The sequence below is a fragment of the Sorex araneus genome, chromosome 3, assembly GCF_027595985.1.
Source record: "Sorex araneus isolate mSorAra2 chromosome 3, mSorAra2.pri, whole genome shotgun sequence".
NCBI classification, from domain to species: Eukaryota; Metazoa; Chordata; class Mammalia; order Eulipotyphla; family Soricidae; genus Sorex; species Sorex araneus.
Window position 1 is genome coordinate 204926569 of NC_073304.1, and position 23201 is coordinate 204949769.

At 39.0% G+C, this 23201-nt stretch overlaps 1 protein-coding gene across 1 annotated transcript in view; it reads right to left on the reverse strand.

Annotated features, from left to right (window-relative positions):
* The window catches only part of DHX40 (DEAH-box helicase 40), a 39186-nt gene extending 16546 nt beyond the window's left edge, over positions 1-22640 (reverse strand). The window contains exons 1-12 of the mRNA XM_004608618.2: positions 22465-22640; positions 21481-21648; positions 18689-18834; positions 16221-16340; positions 15627-15854; positions 15174-15240; positions 13364-13495; positions 11964-12063; positions 10514-10600; positions 10185-10367; positions 6191-6271; positions 4796-4953 (exon numbers count right to left, since the gene is read on the reverse strand). Coding sequence (XP_004608675.1) covers positions 4796-4953; positions 6191-6271; positions 10185-10367; positions 10514-10600; positions 11964-12063; positions 13364-13495; positions 15174-15240; positions 15627-15854; positions 16221-16340; positions 18689-18834; positions 21481-21648; positions 22465-22576 — 1582 coding nt within the window. The 5' untranslated portion in view covers positions 22577-22640. The remainder of the gene's footprint in view (positions 1-4795; positions 4954-6190; positions 6272-10184; positions 10368-10513; positions 10601-11963; positions 12064-13363; positions 13496-15173; positions 15241-15626; positions 15855-16220; positions 16341-18688; positions 18835-21480; positions 21649-22464) is intronic.
* Positions 22641-23201: the final 561 nt, after the last annotated feature.

Below are 23201 nucleotides of genomic sequence, written 5' to 3' on the forward strand. Positions count from 1 at the left end.
TCTGGAGCATGCAGCCACAAATGCAGCCACAGGCTCAATAAACAACATTAACCCAGAAAGCTCAACCAGCAATAGCAGCTTAGTATACCACCAGACAAGGACTTAAAGTCCCAAAAGTAAGATACAACTTTCACAACCCCAACAGCTGGATGGGACTTCTATTTTAAAAAACTGTCATAACTAAGGTACGAGACATGGCTCAATGATAAAGCACAGGCTTTGCATATGTGGGGCACTAGGTTCAATCCCCAGCACTATAAAAACTTTTCTTTTTCTAAAACTAATTAGATGCATATAGGAGTTTTTACTATTCTTTCAACATTTCTAGGAATTTGAAATTGTATTACAATAAAATGCTACCAAAAAAGAAAGGCTATTATCAGACTGATTTTTATCTATCTATTCAGATGTTTCAAAAAGAAAATAATTTGTTTTCTGGCCTTACAAGTACATCAGGGTTGGATCAGCTCTAGTCAACTCCCTCACTTAAAAGTTGAAAAGTGAGGGGCGGGAGCGATAGTACAGTGGGTAGGGCATTTGCCTTGCACGTGGCCAATCTGGGTTCGATCCCCAGTGTCCCACATGGTCCCCCAAGCACTACGAGGAGTAATTCCTGAGTGCAGGCCAGGAGTAGCCTCTAAGCATCGCTGGGTGTGACCCAAAAAGCAAAAATAAAAAATAAAATAAATAACACAAAAAAATTGAAAAGTGATCAAGACAAGTTAGGCCAACAGCTAACAACTGGGTAACAGGACAGTCAACAACCCTGTCCCTTGATTCCCACTGAAGTACTCTGTAGTAATTTTAAGTATTTTAAAATACATTTAAGAAGACAATTTTTTTTCTTTTTTTTTTTTGCAGATCTGGTGAGGCTTAGGGATCTCTCCTGGCTGTGCTCGGGGAACTATATGGGATGCCAGATATCAAATCCAGGTCAGCTGCACGTCAAGCAAGAGCCCTACCCATTGTACTATAACTACAGCCCTATTTATTATTATTTTTATTATTATTATTATTATTATTATTTATTATTGGGGAGTTGAACCCCATACCTTGGCAGTACTTGGAGACTACTCTTGGTTGTGTTTGGTTTTTTTTTTTTTTTTTTTGCTTTTTTTTTTTTTTTTTTTTTTGCTTTTTGGGTCACACCCAGCGATGCACAGGGTTCACTTCTGGCTCTGCACTCAGGAATTACCCCTGGTGGTGCTCAGGGGACCATATGGGATGCTGGGAATGGAACCCGGGTCGGCCGCGTGGAAGGCAAACGCCCTACCCGCTGTGCTATCACTCCAGCCCCTACTCTTGGTTCTGTGATAGGGACAGTCATTCCTGGGATTGCCTAAAGGACTATATGGTACTGGGAACTAAACACTGGTCTCCTGCATGCAAAGCATATACTCAGCTCAGTGATCACTCTCCAGCCCCCCATATGATTATTTTAAAGATAAAGATCCAAAGGAATGTATCTAGAAGATGGCTCATAGACTCACCTGTTTCTCTCTGGCCCTGGTTTTAAACTATCTTTTGTTTTGATAATAATAAAAAAGCCAGCCTTATTTATCAACCTTATACATAATACTATATTGTATATATTTGAACCTAGGTTGGCCACATGCAAGGCAAGTACCCCACTACTGTACTATCTCTGCCACAAATGAGTAATTTCATAGAAGAAAGTACCTTTCAATATAGTTACCAAAATAATGAAACAATCCAGATTCAGCACTTAACAGCATACAAAAGAATACAGCCAGCAAGTGGCCATATGCTCTACTGTTAATCTTGGCTCCTAGCCAAGATATACTATCTTCTCAGAAATCTCTTAGAAAAATATTCTGACCCCACTTGAAGAAATAAAAACTGATTATGTGACAAACTAAGTTATGTCCATTATGACATACTAAAAGATGAAGTAGAAGTTTAGCAACATGGAAGCTTCAATTCTTTAAGTATACATGGAGTAAAATGCATCTTCTTTTGAGTTAAAAAAAATATATATATATATATTACTAATGTACTAAAACAGGACAAAAGTTCAATATACAATCCTATTTGCCTGTGAAAAGAAATTAACTCTCAGCCAGAAATATTACAAACTCATCATTTCAAACAATTAAGTTAAAGGATAACAAATATAAAAATTATTTATAATAGAACTTAAATATTTTTCCACTTGAAATCCCTTTTCATCCAAGACATTTTCATATAATCCCACTTACATAAAATAGATATTCAGGGCCAGAGAGGTAATACAGGAATGGCATGTAGCTGTGGCATATACCCTGGTTTAAACCATTGGCATCACATAGAGATCCCTGATCAATGCCAGAGATCACTCCTGAGCAGAACTAAAACAGTCCCTGTACACTGCCAGTATGGTCCAAACCTCCCAACAAACACACAGACACAGACACACACAGACACAAACACACACACACACACACACACACACACACATACAAACACACCAGTAAAATAGGTATATAAACTAAATGTGATTAATCAGAAATGTGTAATTTTTTAAATTTTCACAACCCACATGTTCAATTACATGACCCATATTTAAAGAACTTAGGTCCTATTACATGTCCCTGACGGTTAAGTAAACCTTCAAAACTCAGAGAATTACCAGAGATTTAATGAGCTGGTGAGGTATTTTATGTACAGGGATAGAGGATTCAATAAGGTCAAGATGTAAGTTCTTCCCAACTGATCTATAATTCAAGATAACCTAAATTAAAATCCTAGCAGGTTATCCTGTGAATACACACAAAATGTTTCTGAGGTTAATACAGAGAGGGAAAAGAAGCAAAATAACAAGGCAATGTTTAAAGGAACAAAGTCAGAGGAATTACCCCATCCAACATCAGGAATTACCATAAGGCTCCAATAATTAAGACAATAAGGTTCTAACAGAAATCTAGAAAATTGAATAGTGTGGAAGATAAAGGACCTAGATGACTAAAATCAAACAATTAGTGTCAAATAAAATGACTCTTTGGCAAAGAAGAAAAGGCTTACCAATGGAAAAAGGACAGTCTTTTGAACAAATGGACATAGAATTACTAAAAAGATAATAGGAGAATTACTAAAAAAATAACATGATATTGGGGCTGGACTGAGAGCACAGTGGGTAGGGCATTTGCCTTGCACTCGGTCGATCCAGGTTCGATTCCCAGCATCCCATATGGTCCCCCAGCACCGCCAGGAGTAATTCCTGAGTGCAGAGCCAGGAGTAACCCCTGTGTATTACTGGGTGTGACCCGAAAAGCAAAAAAAAAAAAAAAGAGGTAACATAATATTGAGTATGAGCTGGATTTTTTCTTTTTTCTCTTTCTTTTTTGTTTTTTGGGTCATATCCAGTGGTACTTAGGGCTTACTTTTGGCTCTGAGCTCAGGAATCACTCCTGGAGGTGCTCAGGGGACCAGGACTGCCCTGTTCAGGCAAGCACAATACCCATGGTACTATCATTCTGGTTTATAAGTCAGACTTTTCATATATAACAACAAAAGCAAACATTGGCATCACATACAAACCCCTGAAAGAGTAAGAGTTAAATTTATTTATTCATTTTAAATCCTTAAAATGAAACTTTCATTATACGAAAAACAATGTGGGCTGGAGCAAGTAAAGTGTTTGCCTTGCATGCGGCTGACCCGGGTTCAATTCCCAGCATCCTATATAGTCCCCTGAGCACCGCCAGGAATAATTCCTGAGTGCAAACCCAGAAGTAACCCCTGAGCATTGGTGGGTGTGACCCAAAAAGCAAAAAAAAAAAAAGAAGAAAAAGAAAAACGATGTCAAGAGAACAAGAAGACAATCCAGAGACAGAAGAAAATATCTGCAAAAGAACTAGTTAGTAAGGCATCAGGGGAACAGTACAAGATAAAGGTGCTTGCCTTGTACCTGGCACTGAATATGGTCTTCCAAACACTGTCAAGAGTGTTCCCTACATAGCCAGGAGTAAGCCTTGAAACTATTGGGCCTAGCCCAAATCTCTAACACCCCAAAAAGGAAATAGTTAATTAAAGACTATTATTCCAAATATACAATCAAAATTTTGTGTATAATACTGTAATTTTAGATAATCTGACTACAGATTGTACAAAACCCATGAAATATGCAAAACTGATCGCTTTCACTAATAATATTATTATTGGCTCATTAATTCTAAATATGAACCATCCTAATGACAGATGTTCATAATAGGGGAAACTAAATGTGTCTAGAAGCTTAAAGAGACAAACGTGACTATTTTTTGCTTAATTTTCCTAGAAAACTTAACTCTTAGAGTTGGGAAGTAGAACCTAAGCACCATCAGTCATGACCAAAACAAAAAAAAAGTAAATGAATAAAAATAAGTCTAGTAATTATTGGGACTTGAGAGAGAGTGCAGCACGTAGTGTACTTACCTTGCATGTGGCCAACCCAGGTTTGACCCTCAACATCCCATATATTCCCCAAGTACCACCAGGAGATTCCGGATGACAGAGGAAAGAGTAAACCTTGAGCACCACTGACAAGGCAAACAAACTAAAGAAAGTCGAGTAATTAAAAATAAATTTTCTGGGGGCTGGAGCGATAGCACAGCGGGGAGGGCGTTTGCCTTGCACGCGGCCGACCCGGGTTCTATTCCCAGCATCCCATATGGTCCCCTGAGCACCGCCAGGGGTAATTCCTGAGTTCAGAGCCAGGAGTGACCCCTGTGCATCGCCAGGTGTGACCCAAAAAGCCAAAAAATAATAATAATAATAAAATAAAATAAATAAATAAATTTTCTGATAAACTTCTTACCAGGTCTAATGAAGACATTTTCCACAGACAACATTGCTGCTATTGGAAGGAGTAGATCTTCACAATCCAGGGAAGCAGCCTTTATTACTGCACATGTAAGATGTGGAGGGAGAGGAAATTCTACCATAGACAAACCCAATCTGGTTACATGGCCACTCCTTAACAGAAAGGAAAAGGTTTTAAGTTTTGCTACTTTGAGAGAGTATAAATAATACGTCCAGTATTGAAAATAGACCAAATATTATCTATTACCTAAATCATCTTCAGAAATCCAATTCAACAGAAAAAAATATGATACACTATGCTCACTGATAACAAAGATGAAAAATTAACAGTTGTCAAGGGCCAACAAACTAAACAGGAGGGAAAACAACAAAAAAAAATAATAAAAGATACAAAATGCTTCAAAAGCATAAAGGGTATCCCTTGAAGAATCAGAAAATTATGAAATTACAAAATCTTTCCCATTATAGATTTAAAAAGTCTATGATAAAAATCAAAAACTCAGTCTTATCAATATTGACTCATCAATATTATGGATCCAACATGTCTAGCAAAAAAAATGGTACTTAGAAATTATTTATTAATATTAGGGGTGAGAGAGCCTCCGCCCCTCTTGGAGAGCCCAGCAAGCTACCGAGAGTATGGAGCCCACGCGGCAGAGCCTGGCAAGCTACCCGTGCGTACTGGATATGCCAAAAACAGTAACGATAAGTCTCTCAATGAGAGATGTTACTGGTGCCCGCTCGAACAAATCGATGAGCAACGGGAGGACAGTGACAGTGACAGTGACAGGAGTGAGAGAGGGGCCAGAAAAATAGTACACTGGGTAGAGTATTTGCCTTGCAAACAGCCAACCTGGGTTCAGTCCCAGTATCCCATACGGTCCTTGAGCCCTGCCAGGAGTGATCCCTGAGGAGTAAGCCCTGAGCACCGTCAGATGTGACCCCAAAACAAAATAAAACGTGGTTAAAATATTAAAATTAGGGGCCAGAGGGCTGGTACAGAAGGTTTAGGTACTTGCCTCGCATGTGGCTGACCTTGCTTTGAACCCTAGCACCACATAATTCCCCAAATACCACCAGGTCTGGCACAAAAAACAAATAAATAGAATAATAAATAAAATAGCTTATGAATATTTTTAAGTTAAAATTATGAAGAAGAAACTGAGGACAAATTCTAAATTCAGATAAAGTAATTTATTCAAGTCATCTGCTGTGACTGGGTTTTTCTCTATTTATCTTAATTTATTTGGGGGAAGGGAAGGTTGAACCATACCAGTAGTATCCAAAAGACCACATGCAGTGCTAAAGATTTGACCCAAGGTAAGCAGGATGAAAGGCAAGCATCTTAACCCTTGTGCTGTTTCGCTAACCCTCTACTTATTCTTTTTACCTGTCAATAGCATCACACTGGTAAAGTTGTTTAAGAGCTTCCAAAATGAGCCTCTCATTTGGTGGATCCAAATAGGGAAACCTGTAGTTTAAATGAGGCATGAAATGAGATTTAAACTTTTAATATTTTATACAGGTTTGAAATTTTCTTTAAAAGATGTTACTTCTCAAAAAGAAAAGTGTTACTTCTCCATTTTTCATCCTTTTTGGGGGGTTGGGGGAATGTTAACATTCTATAACATTGAACTAAATAATAATTTTTTTCTGAAATGCATATTTAATTCAAAAAACACTTTTCCCCCTCTTCTTCCTTAGCTAGGATACTCTTACTATATTCTTCAAAACTAATGCCAAGTTTATTCTCTTCTGTAATATACAACATTTTATCATATTTTTAGAAACCAGTGAAGAAAAATATGGTCTAAAAAATGTGAATTATTTAATAGCACCTCAAAACGGTTTTAGATGAAAATAAAAGTAAATATTCAAATAATTTTGCCGGGGCTGGAGTGATAGCACAACGAGTAGGGCCTTTGCCTTCCACATGGCGACCCGGGTTTGATTCCCAGCATCCCATATGGTTCCCCGAGCACCACCAGGAGTAATTCCTGAGTGCAGAGCCAGGAGTAAGCCCTGTGCATCGCCAGGTGTAAAAAAAAAAAAAAAAAAAAAAGCCATGTTTGCTTAAGTATATATGTGTATTTTTTCCTAAAATAAATTACAGACACAATGCAAATTCATTCATCCCCTGAATATGAGTCTCTAATACAGCATTAATAACATTTATAAACATGTCAATTAACAATATTCACAAAGAATAGCTGAGTGACAAATAAGCATATGAAAATATATGGTTCTGCTCTATAAAAAAAACAATCACTACAGTTTAGATGACATGTTTAAAATTGCATAAACATACAGGAGAGAGAACAAAAGCGAATACCTTGCCGGAGAGGCAGAGTGGGGTGGTGGGGGTTGGGGTGGAGGTGGTGGGAGGGATACTTGGAACATTGGTGGAGGAGAATGGGCACTGGTGGAGGGATGTAAACCAAATGCAAACATGAAAGTTCATAAGTTTGTAACTGTACCTCACAGTGATTCACTAATAAAAATTAAAAATAAAATTACATAAACATAAACACATGGATTTATTTTGTTTTGTTTTGTGGGTTTTTTGTTTGTTTGTTTCTGGGCCTGTATCAGGTGATGCTCAGAAGTTACTCCTGGCTCTGCACTCAGAAATCACTCCTGGCAGTGCTCAGGGGACCATATGGGATGCCAGGGATCAAACCTAGGTTGGCCCTATACAAGTGCCCTACCCACTGTACTATCTCACTGGCGCCAACACTTACGTTTTTGATATAGTTACTACACCTTACCACTAAGTACCCGATGCATTCCAATAATCTCCTCATTGTTGAGTCCACCTCTTCATTCTCCTCACTTTTCTATTTTTAAAACTTGGAATAGCTACTTAATATTTCTGCACTGCATTATTTTTCTCTCCTATAAGCTTGAGATGATAAGCAATCTAATTTCTCACCTAGACAAAGATTCAACAAAGGGCATAAGATCAATACCTTATACAAAAATACATTCCTAGACAGCTTTATTTAAAAAGAAACCAACAAAAATTTCAGACTGGGGGTGAGGGAGGCTGGGGCGGGGGGAGGGGAATGCTGCTACTCTACCATTTTTTTTTTTCAAATAGTATTATCATCCACTTCTACCATCTGTCTTCCTACAATTTGTAACCATAAGTTTTGGTATCTTCTAGAGCAAGAATTAGAAAACACTTCTAGTAAAATGCAACATAATAAATACCTTAGGTTTTGCAATCTGTATAATCTCTGACACAATTTCTAAACTCTATTGTTGTACCAAAAGCAGGTATAAATAAATGAGTGGGAATTGATGAATTCCAATAAAATTTTATTCCCAGAAGCACTCAGTAAACCAAGACCATAGTTTATGAGCCCTATTCTACAGCAATAACAACTAGTCAGCTTCCTCTTCTTCGAAAAAGTCCTTTCAAATCTGTAAAAAACTACAATAATGTCTTTACCTTGATACAAATACATTCCTTTTTCTTCTCTAAGAGACCCACCACACCAAATAGAGCATGACCAACACAAGAGTACTATGATTCCTGTTATGTGACAGAGCAATCAATTATCATTATTATAATTATTATCATTTTGGTTTTGGGCTACACTCTCAAATAAGTAATCAGTGACTGATCCTTGGGGGTACACGTGGGACCGAAACCTGGGGCTTCCACATACAAAGCATGAATGTCAATGCTTTGAGCTACTTCCATGCATGGTAAAATGGTTTTATTTAGGAAGTCTGAGAATAAGAGAGAGAGAGAGAGAGAGAAATGCATGAAGTAAAAAAATTACACATCTAAATTACACATTCAAAGCTGGGATGCAGGTAGCTGCAGAGTGAAATGCACCAAAACTCTCTCTCTTTTTTAAAAATCTTTAATATCTTTAAGTATTCAAAGTCTAATACTCAAGACAGAGGGCCAGATAAGGCACTTGCCTTGCATGCACTCATCTGATTTGATCCCCTGCACCACCTATGGTCTTGACCCAGCACTGCCAGGAGTGATTTCTGAACAGAGCCAGCACTAATCTTTGAGCACTGCCAGGTGTAGCCCCAGAATCCCAAATAAATAAAACTTAGGATAAAAAAGTAACTCAGTACAGATGCTAATAAGTAATTATTGTTTCTATTTTTCTAATATATTCATTCTTGGTTATATCTACTGGGCTATTTTCAAGTATTATGCCACCTGAAAGCTTTCTGTTTGGTAATTAGATTTGTCTCACAAGTTCTTCTCCCTTATCGACATCATTTGTGCCTACCATTAGAATGTCATATATTATATGCTTTCCTCTTTCTACAATCTATATTCTCATTTGGAAAATTTCTAGTCTTAAGGTAACTATGCTCCAAGTTTGAAATATTTTCTAAGAAACCCAATTATGTACTTGGAAGCACCTGCATTATTTAAACCAAAAAAATTCTTTCATTATTTCTCATACCGTGTATGATACAAAATTTCAGCTCCTTGCAACAATATTGTCCTATGCCAATGATACAGATATACATCTGAATAATTTAATTGCTGTTCTTTGCTTCATGTGTCTGAATCTTGGTTACCTAATAAAGTGCAAGCTTAGTGAAAGCCAAAAGTAAAAGTACTTCTCTCTTTCACAGGAGTTAGTATAAAGCTTGTCATAAAAAATATGCTGTTAGGGGCTAGAGGAATAGTATAGCAAGTAGGCTGATTTGTACGTGGCTGACACGAATTTGATCCCTGACACCTCATATCATTTTGTGTCCCACCAGGAATGATTTACTAAGTGCAGAGCCAGGAGTAAGCCCTGAGCACCACCAGGTGTGGCCCCAAAACAGATAATAATCAAAACCAAAACAAAACAAAAACACACAGAAAATCAAACCCCAATCATGCTATTAAAACACACACACACATACACACATTATGAATACTTAAAATCTAGTATTTGGATCATTATATACCAACAGTTACAGAAAAACAGCAATAATTTAAGTGATCCAAATAAACATCAGCACGAGGCAGCCACCTCACACCAAAGTTAAAAGTGAGAAAGGGGTCCAGAGAGGTAGTACACATAAGGTAATTGCCTTACAAGCAGCCGACCCAGTTTCAATCCCTGGCATCCCATATGATCCCCAGAGTACTGCCAGGAGTGATTTCTGAGTGTAGAGCTACATGAAGGCCCTATGCACTGTTGGTGTGCCCGAAAATCAAAAACAAAAAAAAAAAAGCAAGGGAACAACAACCAGTAAAACAATACAAATAAGGCTTTTATTCGGGTTTAGCTCAACCCTGAAATAGACTTAGGCTCAATTCCCCAGTGATGCAGTGAATCAAATGTTTCAAAATAATTTCTGAGAAATAGCCCTAATAAATTTTCCTTATTTATAAGTTGTCTACATACCTTATGACATCATGTATGGCAAGGCACTTTAAGGTCAGAACTACAGATGTCAAACTCGTTCTCTTAATCTCAGGGATCACGTGGTCAGGCATACACTGGTTCCAAAAATCTTTACTATAGATTCGGAAGCACTTTCCTGAAGAAGTCCTGCCAGCTCGGCCACTTCGCTGTAATGCCTCACTCCTTTTTGATGGGAAAAAAACAAAATGGATTATGTTTCCTAAGTAACTAACATTCTACCCCCCAAACCAATAAGAAATAATCTAATCAACTTTTCTTAGAAAAGAGGGAGAGGAAAAAAAAAAAAAGGGCATGCCATAGAAACTTACTTCGAAATTGGAACCACCTCCAGAATGTCCAACCCTAATCTGGGGTTGTGATTTAACTGCTTCACAAAGCCACCATCTACCACATACCTGAGAAGAATAAAAATGAGCTGATACTAGAAAATAACGAAAGACTTTCTTTTTTAAAGTACGTTAGGTTCTTTCTACCAAACTATAACTGAACAGTAATTTTTAGGTGTAGAACATTAGAGAAACTGGAACCCTCATATATTTTTCCAGAAAAACATAAAATGGTTCATCCAGTGTGAAAAAGTTTAGCAGTTCCTAAAAAATTAGATAAACACAATTAGATGACTCAAATTCTACTGCTACATTAACATCCCAAAAAACTAGACAAGTAATCAAATAATTAGAGATGCTTATGAAAGTACTATCTACAGTATCGAAAAATCTAGTGACCATTAAAGGATGAATGGATTTAGTATATACATGTAATGAATATAATTCAGCTATAAAAATAATACACGCTATATAACTACTTCAATGAAATTTAAAATGCTCTAAACCAAAAAGAAAGGTGGTACTGTGATTTCATTCACAAATGAGATAAACAATAAGATATGCATAGAAAAGAAAAGTAGCCTGGCTACCAGTAATAAGGAGAGTAACTACTTTAAGGGTATTGGGTTATCTTAGGATAAACAAAACATCTGAGAACTAAACAGAAGTGGTGGATTTGTGAATATATTAAATACCACTTAAGTCTGCTCATTTTTAAATGTTCTTTTTTGTGAGTGAAAATTGCTCCTAGGAAAAAAAAAGAATTGAAAGTCAGCTCTATACCAATATAAGAAGTTCAGAATAGGGACTGTAGAGATAATATAGTGGGTAGGGTGCTTGCCTAGCATACGGCCAACCTAGGTTCAATCCGTTGCATCTCTTATAGACCCCCAACCCCACCAGGAGTGCCTGGAGTGAGCCCTGAACACCACCAAGTGTGGCCCAAAAACAAAACAAAAAAATCAAAGAAGGGTACATCTGATCACCTTAGGGATAGTCTGGTAACAGGAATACAGAAAAGCAGAATTGGCTTCCTATTTAATGAAAGCCAGAAGCAGTTTACATACTGTTAAATATGGAAATAGAAGCTATACACTGCCAAGTACAAAGAGTTAAGAACTGTAAACAGGAGGAATACTATGTACCCTAATCCATTTCTGATTCACAGCAATTGTTAATTACAAAAAAAAAAAAGGAAGAAAAAAAGGGTGCTTATAAGAAGAAAATTACTGGAGGACACAGGAAAACAAACTCAGTAATGTACTATTAAATTAGATTCATTTCATTTTATTTTGCAATGGTAGGGATTGAACCTAGGGTTTTACAAATGCAAGACAAGTGCTCTACCAATGAGTTATAACCCCAGCCTTTCAATCTTTTATAATTAGCCAAGTTAACTTCCTTGGATTTATAAAAAATTTTAAAGCTGTACCTGATTCCATCTATAGTCAAAGATGTTGCAGAAATATTGGTGGATATGACACACTTCCGAATTCCAGGTGGAGGTGGCAAAAATATTCGCCTCTGTTGATCTAAAATTATCAGGTAAAAGGAAAAATGACCATTTACAAATCCATTAGTCAAACTCGTTTTAAAAAACTAATTTCTTTGTTAAAAATTATGTTTTCCTTATTAAGCAGTAAACATTAACACATTAAAATGCAATCTAAACAAACTTAAAGTTGCAATTTTAATGTATTCAAAATTTGTACTATAATTGAACATTGCACTTTAATTTACATTTGAATGTAATTAATTTTAATATAATTTAATTTTTAATTAAAATTAACATTAAAATGTTAAATATAAAAAGCAATGGTTTTTTACCACTTAAAATCTTAAAATTCAAAATATAATCACAAGAAGATCTATGGAATTACCAGTTATTACTACTATAATATTAATGATATTACTGCTATAATAAACTCTTTTAAAGATCAGAGAGATAGTACAGGGGTTAAGGTGCTTGTCTTCATGAGGTTCGATCCCGGGTGCTGCTTATGGTCTGCAAAGTACTGCCAGGAGTGATCCCTGAGCACAGAGCCAGAACATCACCTGGGATATGGCCCGCTGGGCACTCTACCTCTATCCCCCACAAAACAACAACAAAAACCTAAGTCAGAGTTCCTTTTAAGGATGCTAAAAAGCTGTGGACCTAGTTCACACCCCAAAGAACCTATGTGTGTACACACACATCCAAACAATTTTAGGGTATTCAGAAACTCTGAAACCCACTGAAGGGTTCCAGATTAAAGACTTCTTTCTGCCTTAAGGACTGATCAGCTAAGTGCTGTTTACTTTTCAGGACATCTGCCCAACTCATGACTACCTCTCTAAATAAGTAACACACTTATTCCCACTACCCCACACATTCTAAAAGGACCCCAGCAGTAATGCTGTAGTAGTGTGATGCCTTGTTCCTCCTATCATATTTTATGGCTCCAAGGATAAACATCTCACCCAAACTAGAAAATCTGATTCTCCAATTAATTTGGAATAACATCACATGTGGTCCCTAATCACCAGCAGGAGTGATCCTGGTACAAAACCAGGAATAAGCCTTGAGCACTGCAGGGTGAAGTCTAGTCATTAACACCCCTCGCCCCCCCGCCCCCCCGCAAAGTGAACATCAAAGATGTCAAGAAAAAAATCACTGCACTCAAGAAATGCTGAAAATCTTCATGTTTCATGATCTTGGTGTTGCTCACAAAGCTGAGTTCACTCTCTGAAATTCACTGACATAAAACACATGACCTATGCATCTTTCTGTACATTAAATAGTAAAAAGTTTTTTAAAAGTCAGTCCAATATTCTATTCTAGTGAAGAATTACCTGTTGTCATCGACCCATAACACGGCAATATTAGTAAGCCATCAAGAGTGGTATCTTGAACATCATAATCATAATCAACAGATTCTGCCATCTGAAAAAGTAACTCACAGCTTTTTTCTATTTCAAACTGACCTGAAATGGGTAAGAGGTCAGAAAGTGAAGAGCAAATCAAAGAATTAAGAAAAAAATTAAGATTTTTATTAATTATTATTTTATTAATCCAATATTAAGATTTTTTTCATTAATGTTATTTCAAATGTTTTTATAAAAAAGAGTTAAACAATTAAGTTGCATGAAATCTCAAGAAAAACTTCCAGGGCTGAAGAGCTAGTTAAGGCACTTGCTTTGCATGCAGTTAACCCTGTTCAATCCACAGCAACATATACTCCCCTGCACACCTCTGTATAATCTCCAGGCGGCTAGGGAAGCCCTGGCAGCTCTCCCCCTCGCCACCCGGGTTCGGTGGTCTCGGGTTGCTTCCCCAGCCAGGATGGCCCATACCATGGGGCGGACAAAGGAGGAAACAAGGGCCAAGCAGGTTGGTTGGTCAGTTGCCCTTTACTCCATTCTCCCCATGCCCCTGTTCCAGTCTCTCTAAGCCCCCAATACCAGTCTCACTCTTGTGCCTCAGCCTTTCCTTCTGGCAGCAGTGGCATGGCAACCGCCATCATTCAGAACCCACTGGACAGAGGTACACGTTTGCAGTGATGGGGCACACCGGAAATCTCGGGATGATGGGGACAGTACCGGTGCTGCTCCCCACCCAGACAAGACCCCGAGCAGCCGCCCACAAACAGCTCCTCCGCTCCTGAACAGCCATGATCCCAGAGGCACACAAACCAATTTCAGAACCCAGCAGCTTCTGGCAGAAATCACTCTGGACTTAATTAATTACTAAAATACCAGAAATCCAAAATCATATATTCTTCATTACCAGCAATAGAAAACAAATTATCAAATGATGCCTTTCCAGCAGCTCTGATTGTTGAGGGAAATTTTCAAATAATAATAGTGGGTTTTCTGTCCAAACATTGAATGTAATCGGGGCTGGAGCGATAGCACAGCGGGTAGGGAGTTTGCTTTGCATGGGGCCGACCCGGGTTCGATTCCCAGCATCCCATATGGTCCCCTGAGCACCACCAGGAGTAATTCCTGAGTGCAGAGCCAGGAGTAACCCCTGTGCAACGCCGGGTGTGACCCCCCAAAAAATTAAAAAAGCAAACATTGAATGTAATCAAAGAGAGTGAAAGTCATCTGCCACACAGGCAGGGTGGGAGGTGGAAGGGGGGGCATACTGGGGTTCTTGGTGGTGGGACATGAGCACTGGTGAAGGAATGGGTGTTTGATCATTGTATGACTGAGATTTAAACCTGAAAGTTTTGTAACTGTTCTCACGGTGATTCAATTAAAAAAAATTTTTTTTAAAGTAGGGAGGATTAGAGAGAGTTTAAAGGGCTAGAGTACATGCTTTGCAAGTAGGGGTCCTGGGCTTGATCCCCACCATATGAGCCCCTCAGCACTAAGCCAGGAATAGCCCCTAAACACTGCCAAGAGCGGCCAAAAAAAAAAAAACCAAACAAAAGAAAACTAGGGGAGCCCAAGGGTGTGGCTGAGCAGAGAACATATGCCTCAATTGTGTGAGACATACATAAAACCCTGGGTTCAATCCCTGGGACAATACTGAAATAAAAATGAATGAGGCAAGGAACACATAAAGCCCAGATTTCCCAAGAGAAGTAACACTAACCTAATTCCAACACATCCTTCTTATAAATAGTAAATATTTTTAAACCTGATACTGAATGCTCACCAGTCAGAAAAACCAAAATATCTCCAGCCATTTCATTCAAATGGATATCCATGGTCACTTTCACAATCTATAGGGAGAAACACAAGCACAATATAGCTAAGAGGAAATACAATCTCCCCTCCACCACCATAAACCTGTTCCCCAGAAAATTTAACTTCATCCTTAAGAATACTAGGACAGGGGCTGGAGTGATAGCATAGCGGCCGACCCGGGTTCGATTCCCAGCATCCCATATGGTCCCCTGAGCACCACCAGGAGTGATTCCTGAGTGTAGAGCCAGGAGTAACCCCTGTGCATCGCCGGGTGTGACCCAAAAAGCAAAAAACAACAACAACAAAAAAGAATACTAGGACATAAAAGAGCTTTTAAATAATGGAACAATTATCAAACTACAAAATCAACAAGAATCACAGAATTTCTTTAAAAAGACATAAAAGGATGTCAAGTTAATACCGCTTGAATATATGCAGTGTTTTCTCTGTCTCGTGGACCAATCAAATTGCAGAATTTTTCTCTGACTGGATAAAGCCTTCCAGGTATATCAAATATTGGGCAATTTCCGAAGAATGCAGAAAGCTTGGCTAATTCCATAGTCGCTGACATCACTACAACCTTTAAGTGCTCCTTCCTGTTAGGAGATTTCTCTTGAAATAGTTTCTTCAATAAACCAAATAAGATATCCTAAAATAAAAGTACATTTCTAATAAGTCACAAGTGTATGTAAAAATTACATTAAATATTTTGCCCAAGAATTCCTACTTCCACAAATTGATATATTAACAAAAGAAGTCAATTCTCTATATAGTAAAAAACTATCACAAAGAAAACTAATAAAAACCCAGTATCTTGGGGGCTGGAGCGATAGCACAGAGGGCAGGGCATTTGCCTTGCATTCAGCCTACCTGGGTTTGATTCCCAGCATCCCACATGGTCCCCTGAGCACCGCCAGGAGTAATTCCTGAGTGCATGAGCCAGGAGTAACCCCTGTGCATCACTGGGTGTGACACAAAAAAAAAAAAAAAAAACCTAGTATCTTAAAATACTCACTGTTGTCAGAGTTCTCTCATGTGCTTCATCCAAAATTATGACACTAAACTTGGTAAGATTTGGATCTCCCAGAATATGCTTCAGTAAACATCCATCAGTCATGTATTTGATTGCTGTTTCCTAATGTTCAGACAGTACAAAGTAGCGACTTATAGTAGAAAGTTCATTACTCTATCACAAAATTCGCCTCTATTTTGCAAATTTTATTTCCTCCCAAGTGTACAAAGGATTAAGTGATCAAATGAAAGAATACATAAAATAGCCTGATATGATGGCAAATGATTAAACATGTGATTAATAAACATGTGATTTATAAACAGAGAAGGACAAGAGAATATTCCTCCTTAGAATCTCACTCTGCACTTACAGAAATCTTTGCTACTTTCTTTTCTTCAAACATTTCACTTCCAAAGTTTCCTTTACCTTCTTAAATAAACACATGCTTTAAACATTAAAAAAGACAGAAAGAGGGAAGCATGTAAGATACTAACATATCTACGTTAGTTTTTAAGACAAAGCAACAGAAGTCACCTAGCATGGAGACCAAATCAAGTCATGGCACAGGGTAAACACAACGTTTCGGTTATGGGATAAGATAATGGGATTCCAAGGACAGTAGAGACAAGGGACAGGAATATTGCTCCACAGTTGGAAGCCTGCTTCATGAGCTAGGGGGAAGGCAGCTGGAATAGAGAAGGTATCACTAAATCAATGATAGTTGGAGGGATCGTTAGGGATGGGAGGTGTGCGCTGAAAGTAGATAAATGGTCAAACGCGATAGATTCTCAGTATCTGTATTGCAAACCATATTGCCCAAAAGTAGAGAAAGTGTATGGGGGAAACTGTCTACTATAGAGGCAGGGGAAGGTTGGGATGGGTGTGGGGGGAGAATACTGGGGATATTGTAATGTGGTGGAAGATGTGCACTGGTGGAGAGATGGATGTTGGATCATTGTATGACTGAAACTCAAACATGAGAGCTTTGTAACTGTATCTCACAGTGACAAAAAAAAAAAAAGAATGGGATTCTTTTGTCTCAGCTACTATTTTATAGTGGGGCTTCTTTAATCTCTACTCACAATCCCTTTTGATTGAACAATTTTTATAATACTCAAGGAATATAGGTATACAAATAAAACGTTTACGACAGTAAACTACAAATTTATTTTAAAGCAAATTTTTCATCACCCCCCGACATTGTTACAAAACCCTGTATGTAATTGAGACCGACAGTTTAATAAGCCAGTTTACGGTAGAGGACTCAATAGGAAAAAGAAATCATTTTAGTGCATCATTTCCTCTCACTTTTCATCCCTAGCCATCATCCTATTGGAAAATAGTGTCAGTAGATAAGCTTTAAGACAAGGTGAAAATGGGACCACCGGAGGTGGCTCAAATGGTAGAGCACCTACTTTACATGTACAAGGCCTTGGGTTTGATCCCCAGCACTGCATGGGTATAGTTCCGGTGCCCCCAAGACAGGTCCAAGTCCAAGCATTGCTGAGAATGCACTCTCACGCCCCCCCCAAAATAAAACAAAGTGAAAATAAGATTCAAAGACTAACAGTTAACAGCACTTATAATCTTAAAACTAAGGATGAAAAAATAATACACAGTAGTGACCACTAAGAAGGTAAAGACAATATCTTGAGAGTTATTTTGTGCCACAACTGATGGCCATCCCCACTAGGAAACATACGTAAATTTGGCAGTGCCTAGTTTCTGGTATAAAATTAAGCAATCCAGAGGGAATATAAATTATAACTACTTACTTAAAAAAAAACACCTTGTTAAGTGTCACATATACAGAAAAAATTAACTTATTTACTGACTACCAGTAATCAATTATTCTACTGATTTCAAAAATTCAAACAAAGCACATGGATAAAGCTCAGAAATATTATGTTCAGTGAAATAAGATAAACACAAAAGACAAGATATTGCATGACCCCACATATAGGAGGTATTTAAATAGGCAAATACAGACAGAGAGAAATAGAGTATGTTACATAGGACTACAGAGAGATGGGGATGGGGAGTTACTGTTTAATAGTTTGTTGGGGATGATGAAAAGCTTTTAGAGAGTAGCAAAAGTTATAAAACATTTGGCCAATGTACACCAAAACATAGTTAAAATAGTTATCTTTATGTTACATATATTTTACTAAAATTTTTTAATACCAGTATGTTCCATACCAAGAATTCTGACAACTAAAATCATAAAATTGGAAAATCCTAAGAAAACTAAACATAATTGTCATGTATAAAGTAACTGAGGAGGGAAATGGAATAAACACTAGATACTTCAAAACTAAAGTACTGTCAAAACGCTATAAAAATTAATTCTAATCTGAGCTTTGTATCTTTAAAATGTAAGTGCAAAACTATACATAAATACAATTTTGAAGCTTAGATCTTTGAAAACTTTCCTCCCTCTTTCTCTAACAAATGCCAACAAACTTCTGTACCTTAGAGCTGCAATCATCAAAACGAACTTGGTATCCTACTTTAGATCCCAAAGCACATTTCATTTCTTCAGCCACCCTCTGAGCAACCGATATGGCAGCTACTTTTCGTGGTTGAGTCACACCAATCATACCATGTTGTGAAAACCCTATCAAAATCAGAAGTAAAAATACAAAAATATTGACCATTTCCCATTAAGGTTAAATATTTTCTGATTAATCAGTACAAATTGTTCAAAGGTTTCAAAAAAAATTCCACAAATGATAATAATGTATAACTTTTGTACCATGGAAATTTAATTTAAAATAAAACATATTGGGGCTGGAGTAATAGCACAGCAGGTAGGGTGTTTGCCTTGCACGCGGCTGACCTGGGTTCGATTCCCAGCATCCTATATGTTTGTTCCCCTGAGCACTGCCAGGGGTGATTCCTGAGTGCAGAGCCAGGTGTGACCAAATTAATTAATTAATTAATTAATTTAAACATATTAACAACCTTTTTTAAATTTTATATTTATATTTATATAAATACTTGGTGGACTCCCAAACAGTGCTCACGGGACCCAGAAGCCGTTCCCGGTGATACTTTGCCAACTGAGCCAAAGTTCAATGGTTGGGCCCCAGGGTGTGGTAATACTCAGGCCCTGCAGTGCTGGGAACCATCAGGGCTACACCTGAGATGCTCAGGAGAACATGTGATGCCAGAGAACACACCTGATCATATATCATCACCGTTCTATCTCCTGGTCACTAAAACACATGTTTTATTTAATTTTGCTTTAGTTTAGTTTGGTTTTGGTTTTGGGGCCACACCTAGTGGTCTTACTCCTAGCAGAACTTACTCTCAGCTCTGCACTCGAGAATCACTCCCAGTGGTGGTCAGGGGATCATACAGACGCCAAGGATCCAACCCAGGTTGGCAGCATGCAAAGCAAATGCCCTATCACACTGGCCCGAAATGGCATGTATTTTAATTAGATTTTTTTCAATCTAAAGACTTTCTCAACTTCTCTAAGAATTTTTAATTCCTAGAAAATTATACAATTCTCAAAAAATGTTTCCCTTTAACTAGATATAAAAATGTATGCAGGTTCAAGGAAATAGTTCAGAGTGCTGGAGCACATTTTACATGCTGAAGTTCTGGGCTTGATCCTCAAAACAGCGTGGACCCCCCCCCCCCCAAAGCAACAGGAAGAGTGACCCCTGAGCAAAGAACTAAGAATAGCACCTGACCACTAACAGGTGTGGCCCCAAACCAAAACAAACACTAGATTTAAACACTCATTAAGGGGTTGGAGCAATAGTACAGTGGCAGGTTTGACTGCCATCACTTGATATGGTCCCCTGGACACTGCTAGGAGTAATTCCTGAGCACAGAGCTGAGAGTAACCCCTGAGCATCATCATTTTTGGCTTTTCAGTGTGATCTGAAAAGCCAAAGATGAAACACAAAAAAATACCCCTCACTCATTAAATCTGTATTTTATTATCATTTTAATATCTCTGAAAGATGTATCTTACAATGGGTCTTAGTAGTATATATAACCTGTAGTATTAGACAACAGATTAAAATCATCAGAATATATAAAGCCAAGATACTTTTGGTTTTATATAAATAATACCTAATATAATTTTGCTCTACAAACCAGAGAAAATATCATTTGTATTAATATGAAAGACACTTTCCCCCCATTTGGTTACTGGACCACACTCAGGCATGCTAGATGGCTACTCCCCACAGTGCTCAAAGGATCATGTGGTCCAGGAATCTAACCCAAAGCTCCTACATGCAAAAGCAGGTACTCTGGCCCTTTGAGCTATCTCCTTAGACAAAAGGAAAGGCACCTTAAGTGTAATTTATTAACTGGCTTGGAGTTAGAAGAATCAGGGAACATCTTTCTAAGAATGTTCTGAAGAAAGACCCAAGAAATACTCTTATCAATAATAAACATTAATGTATCTGCTGATATATATTAATATCCCTTCACCCTGAAAACTATTCCAATACTCAACAGTTAACCGTCTACAGCAAGAAATTCTTGTTCAGGAGTTCCCAAATGTAAATCATACATTTGAAATCTCCCCAGCCTCCAGACAATCTTCATCTGTAACAAGAATTAATATTCAGATCTACTGTTATATTTGGGCTTATCATGGTAACTATAAATAGAAAAACTCTGGAGCAATAGCTAGATAGGGCACTTTGCTTGCACCTTGACTGGGTTCAATCTCGGCATCCTACATGATCCCTCTGGCACCACCAGGATCAATTCCTGGGTGCAAAGCTAGGTGTAATCTCTAGCACTGCTGCGTAAGGCCACCCAAAACTTTTTAAAAAAATTTTTAGAAAACAAAAACTGCCCATCTCAACTAATTCCTGAATCTGAAGACTATAAAAAGATGCAGGGGCTTGGAGCGATAGCACAGTGGGTAGGGTATTTGCCTTGCACGCGGCCAACCCGGGTTCGATTCTCAGCATCCCATATGGTCCCCGGAGCACCGCCAGGAGTAATCCCTGAATGCATGAGCTAGGAGTAACCGCTGTGCATCGCTAAGTGTGACCCAAAAAGCAAAAAAATTTAAAAAAATTAAAAAATGTGGGGAGGCTGTGCCAAAAGAATTATGACCATAAACAACAATGGGGTCATTTGTGCAATGCAGATATCCTATCATCATTTTCGAAGATTATTTTTTAAAATTGTTTCAGGGCACTGACTCCAGGCAAGGCATGCACTCTACCATTGAGCAATAGAGAATATTTTCTTAAGGCTCATAAACTATCCCATATAAAATTACCTGCTTCATATAGATATTTTGGAAGTTGAGTTGTTTTACCACTTCCTGTATTTCCAGTAACAATAAGGAATGAATTATCCCTCACAGCCTGAATAAGCTTTTTTCTTTGCTTTTGAATAGGAAAAGTTGGAGTAGTTCCTCCCTCCTGTGATGTGCATCCTTTCTCTTCTGTAATAACAGAAAAACAATTATGCAAAAGACCTGTAAAGATAACATAGTAAATTTTCCAGAACTAAAAAGAAAAAAAACAATAGCATTTGGGGGCTGGAAGGGACCAATCCACATCTTCTCAGTTACCTCACCTATATCCAGTAAGTTAGGGTTCATTAGCCCAGAACAACTTTTCGGCAAAACCTTAAAACAACTTGCAACAGATAATGAATGCATGACTCAAAAGTACTTGACAAAGGCAATGTATATGCAAGCGTGACCTACACAGAAACACAAAACTCAAATGTATTAAACAATAGACCGAAATCTGGAATACAGCAGAAAACTCTCAGCTGTATTAATAGCCACCTGTGTTTGCTTCTGATTCATGGTTCAAGTTAGGTCCCTGTTCAGAGTGACTGATATCCCAGAAGGCCAAGTGGTGGGTAACCATGGAAACTAGCTCCTGGAAACTGGCTCCCTTCATACCATACCCAAAGGCAGGCTGGCGGCCCGACGAGGGGGGCGGGGGGAGGATGGTTGGGTAGAGAACAAAGGCTTTAAGGAGCCAGTTTACGTGCACAACGCGTCTTGGCCTTGGGGTTCACTTTTTGTCCCCCATCAGGGTTTTCACCCAACTTGGGTATGGGACCGCCCCCTACACCAAAGTGCTCACAGGACGCAAAGTTCGCCTCCGGCTGGGAGGAAAAGAACAATGACGCGACCCCCTTCCCCACTCTTCTCTGTCAGCCGGAAGGCTGACTTTAGCAATCCCCCCACCCCTTCGGACCCCCACGCCTCCCGCTGGCCTCCGTAGCGTCCCGCGGACCGCACCTCTATCAGCGATGGACACAGCCGAGGGCCGCTCTTCCTGGAGGTCTCTCGACCGCTCCCCCTCCTCCTGCCGCCTTGGCGCCCTGCCCGCGACGGCGGGAAACCGGGACATAGACCTGGCCCGGAGCGGAGGTGAGCACGTCCACAGATCGGGGAGATGGGCGGGGAAAGGCGAGGACGCGCCCTGATGACGTCGAAGTGTTTACTTCCGCGCGTGCGACTCGGAGCGAGGGGAGGGGGAGCCGGTCGGTGACGTAGCGCGCGGCGGCGGGAACGCGGAGCCGCAGGCGACGGCTTCCCACGAGTCGCGGAGGTGCGAAGCGCCTCGGCGGCCGTTGCCCCCCTGCTGCCCGGGATGCGGAAGGGCTTTCTCCCGTTTTCCTTTTGTGTGCAGACGAGCCTGGAGACACCCCCTTTTCTCAGCCTCCACGCCAGCGTGGTGTGACTCTTGGCCAGGTGCCCGGACCGTCCAAAAAATGCGATGCCCCACCGAAGTTCATCCTTAAACGACCTGCTCCAGACACTCATATAGGGAATTGCGCGACCCAACGTCTAGTTTTGTCGTGTCCGAACCTTTAAGTTGTTCCACACGGTTCGTTTCTATCATGGGACCACGTATTTTATTTTCGTGTTTGTCCCCCCTCGCTTCATTCAAAAGCTATGAAAGTAAATGAAAATGGGCCGTCAATAATTGGCTGACTTTGCTAGAACAGAATGAACGGATGTGAATTTCTCGG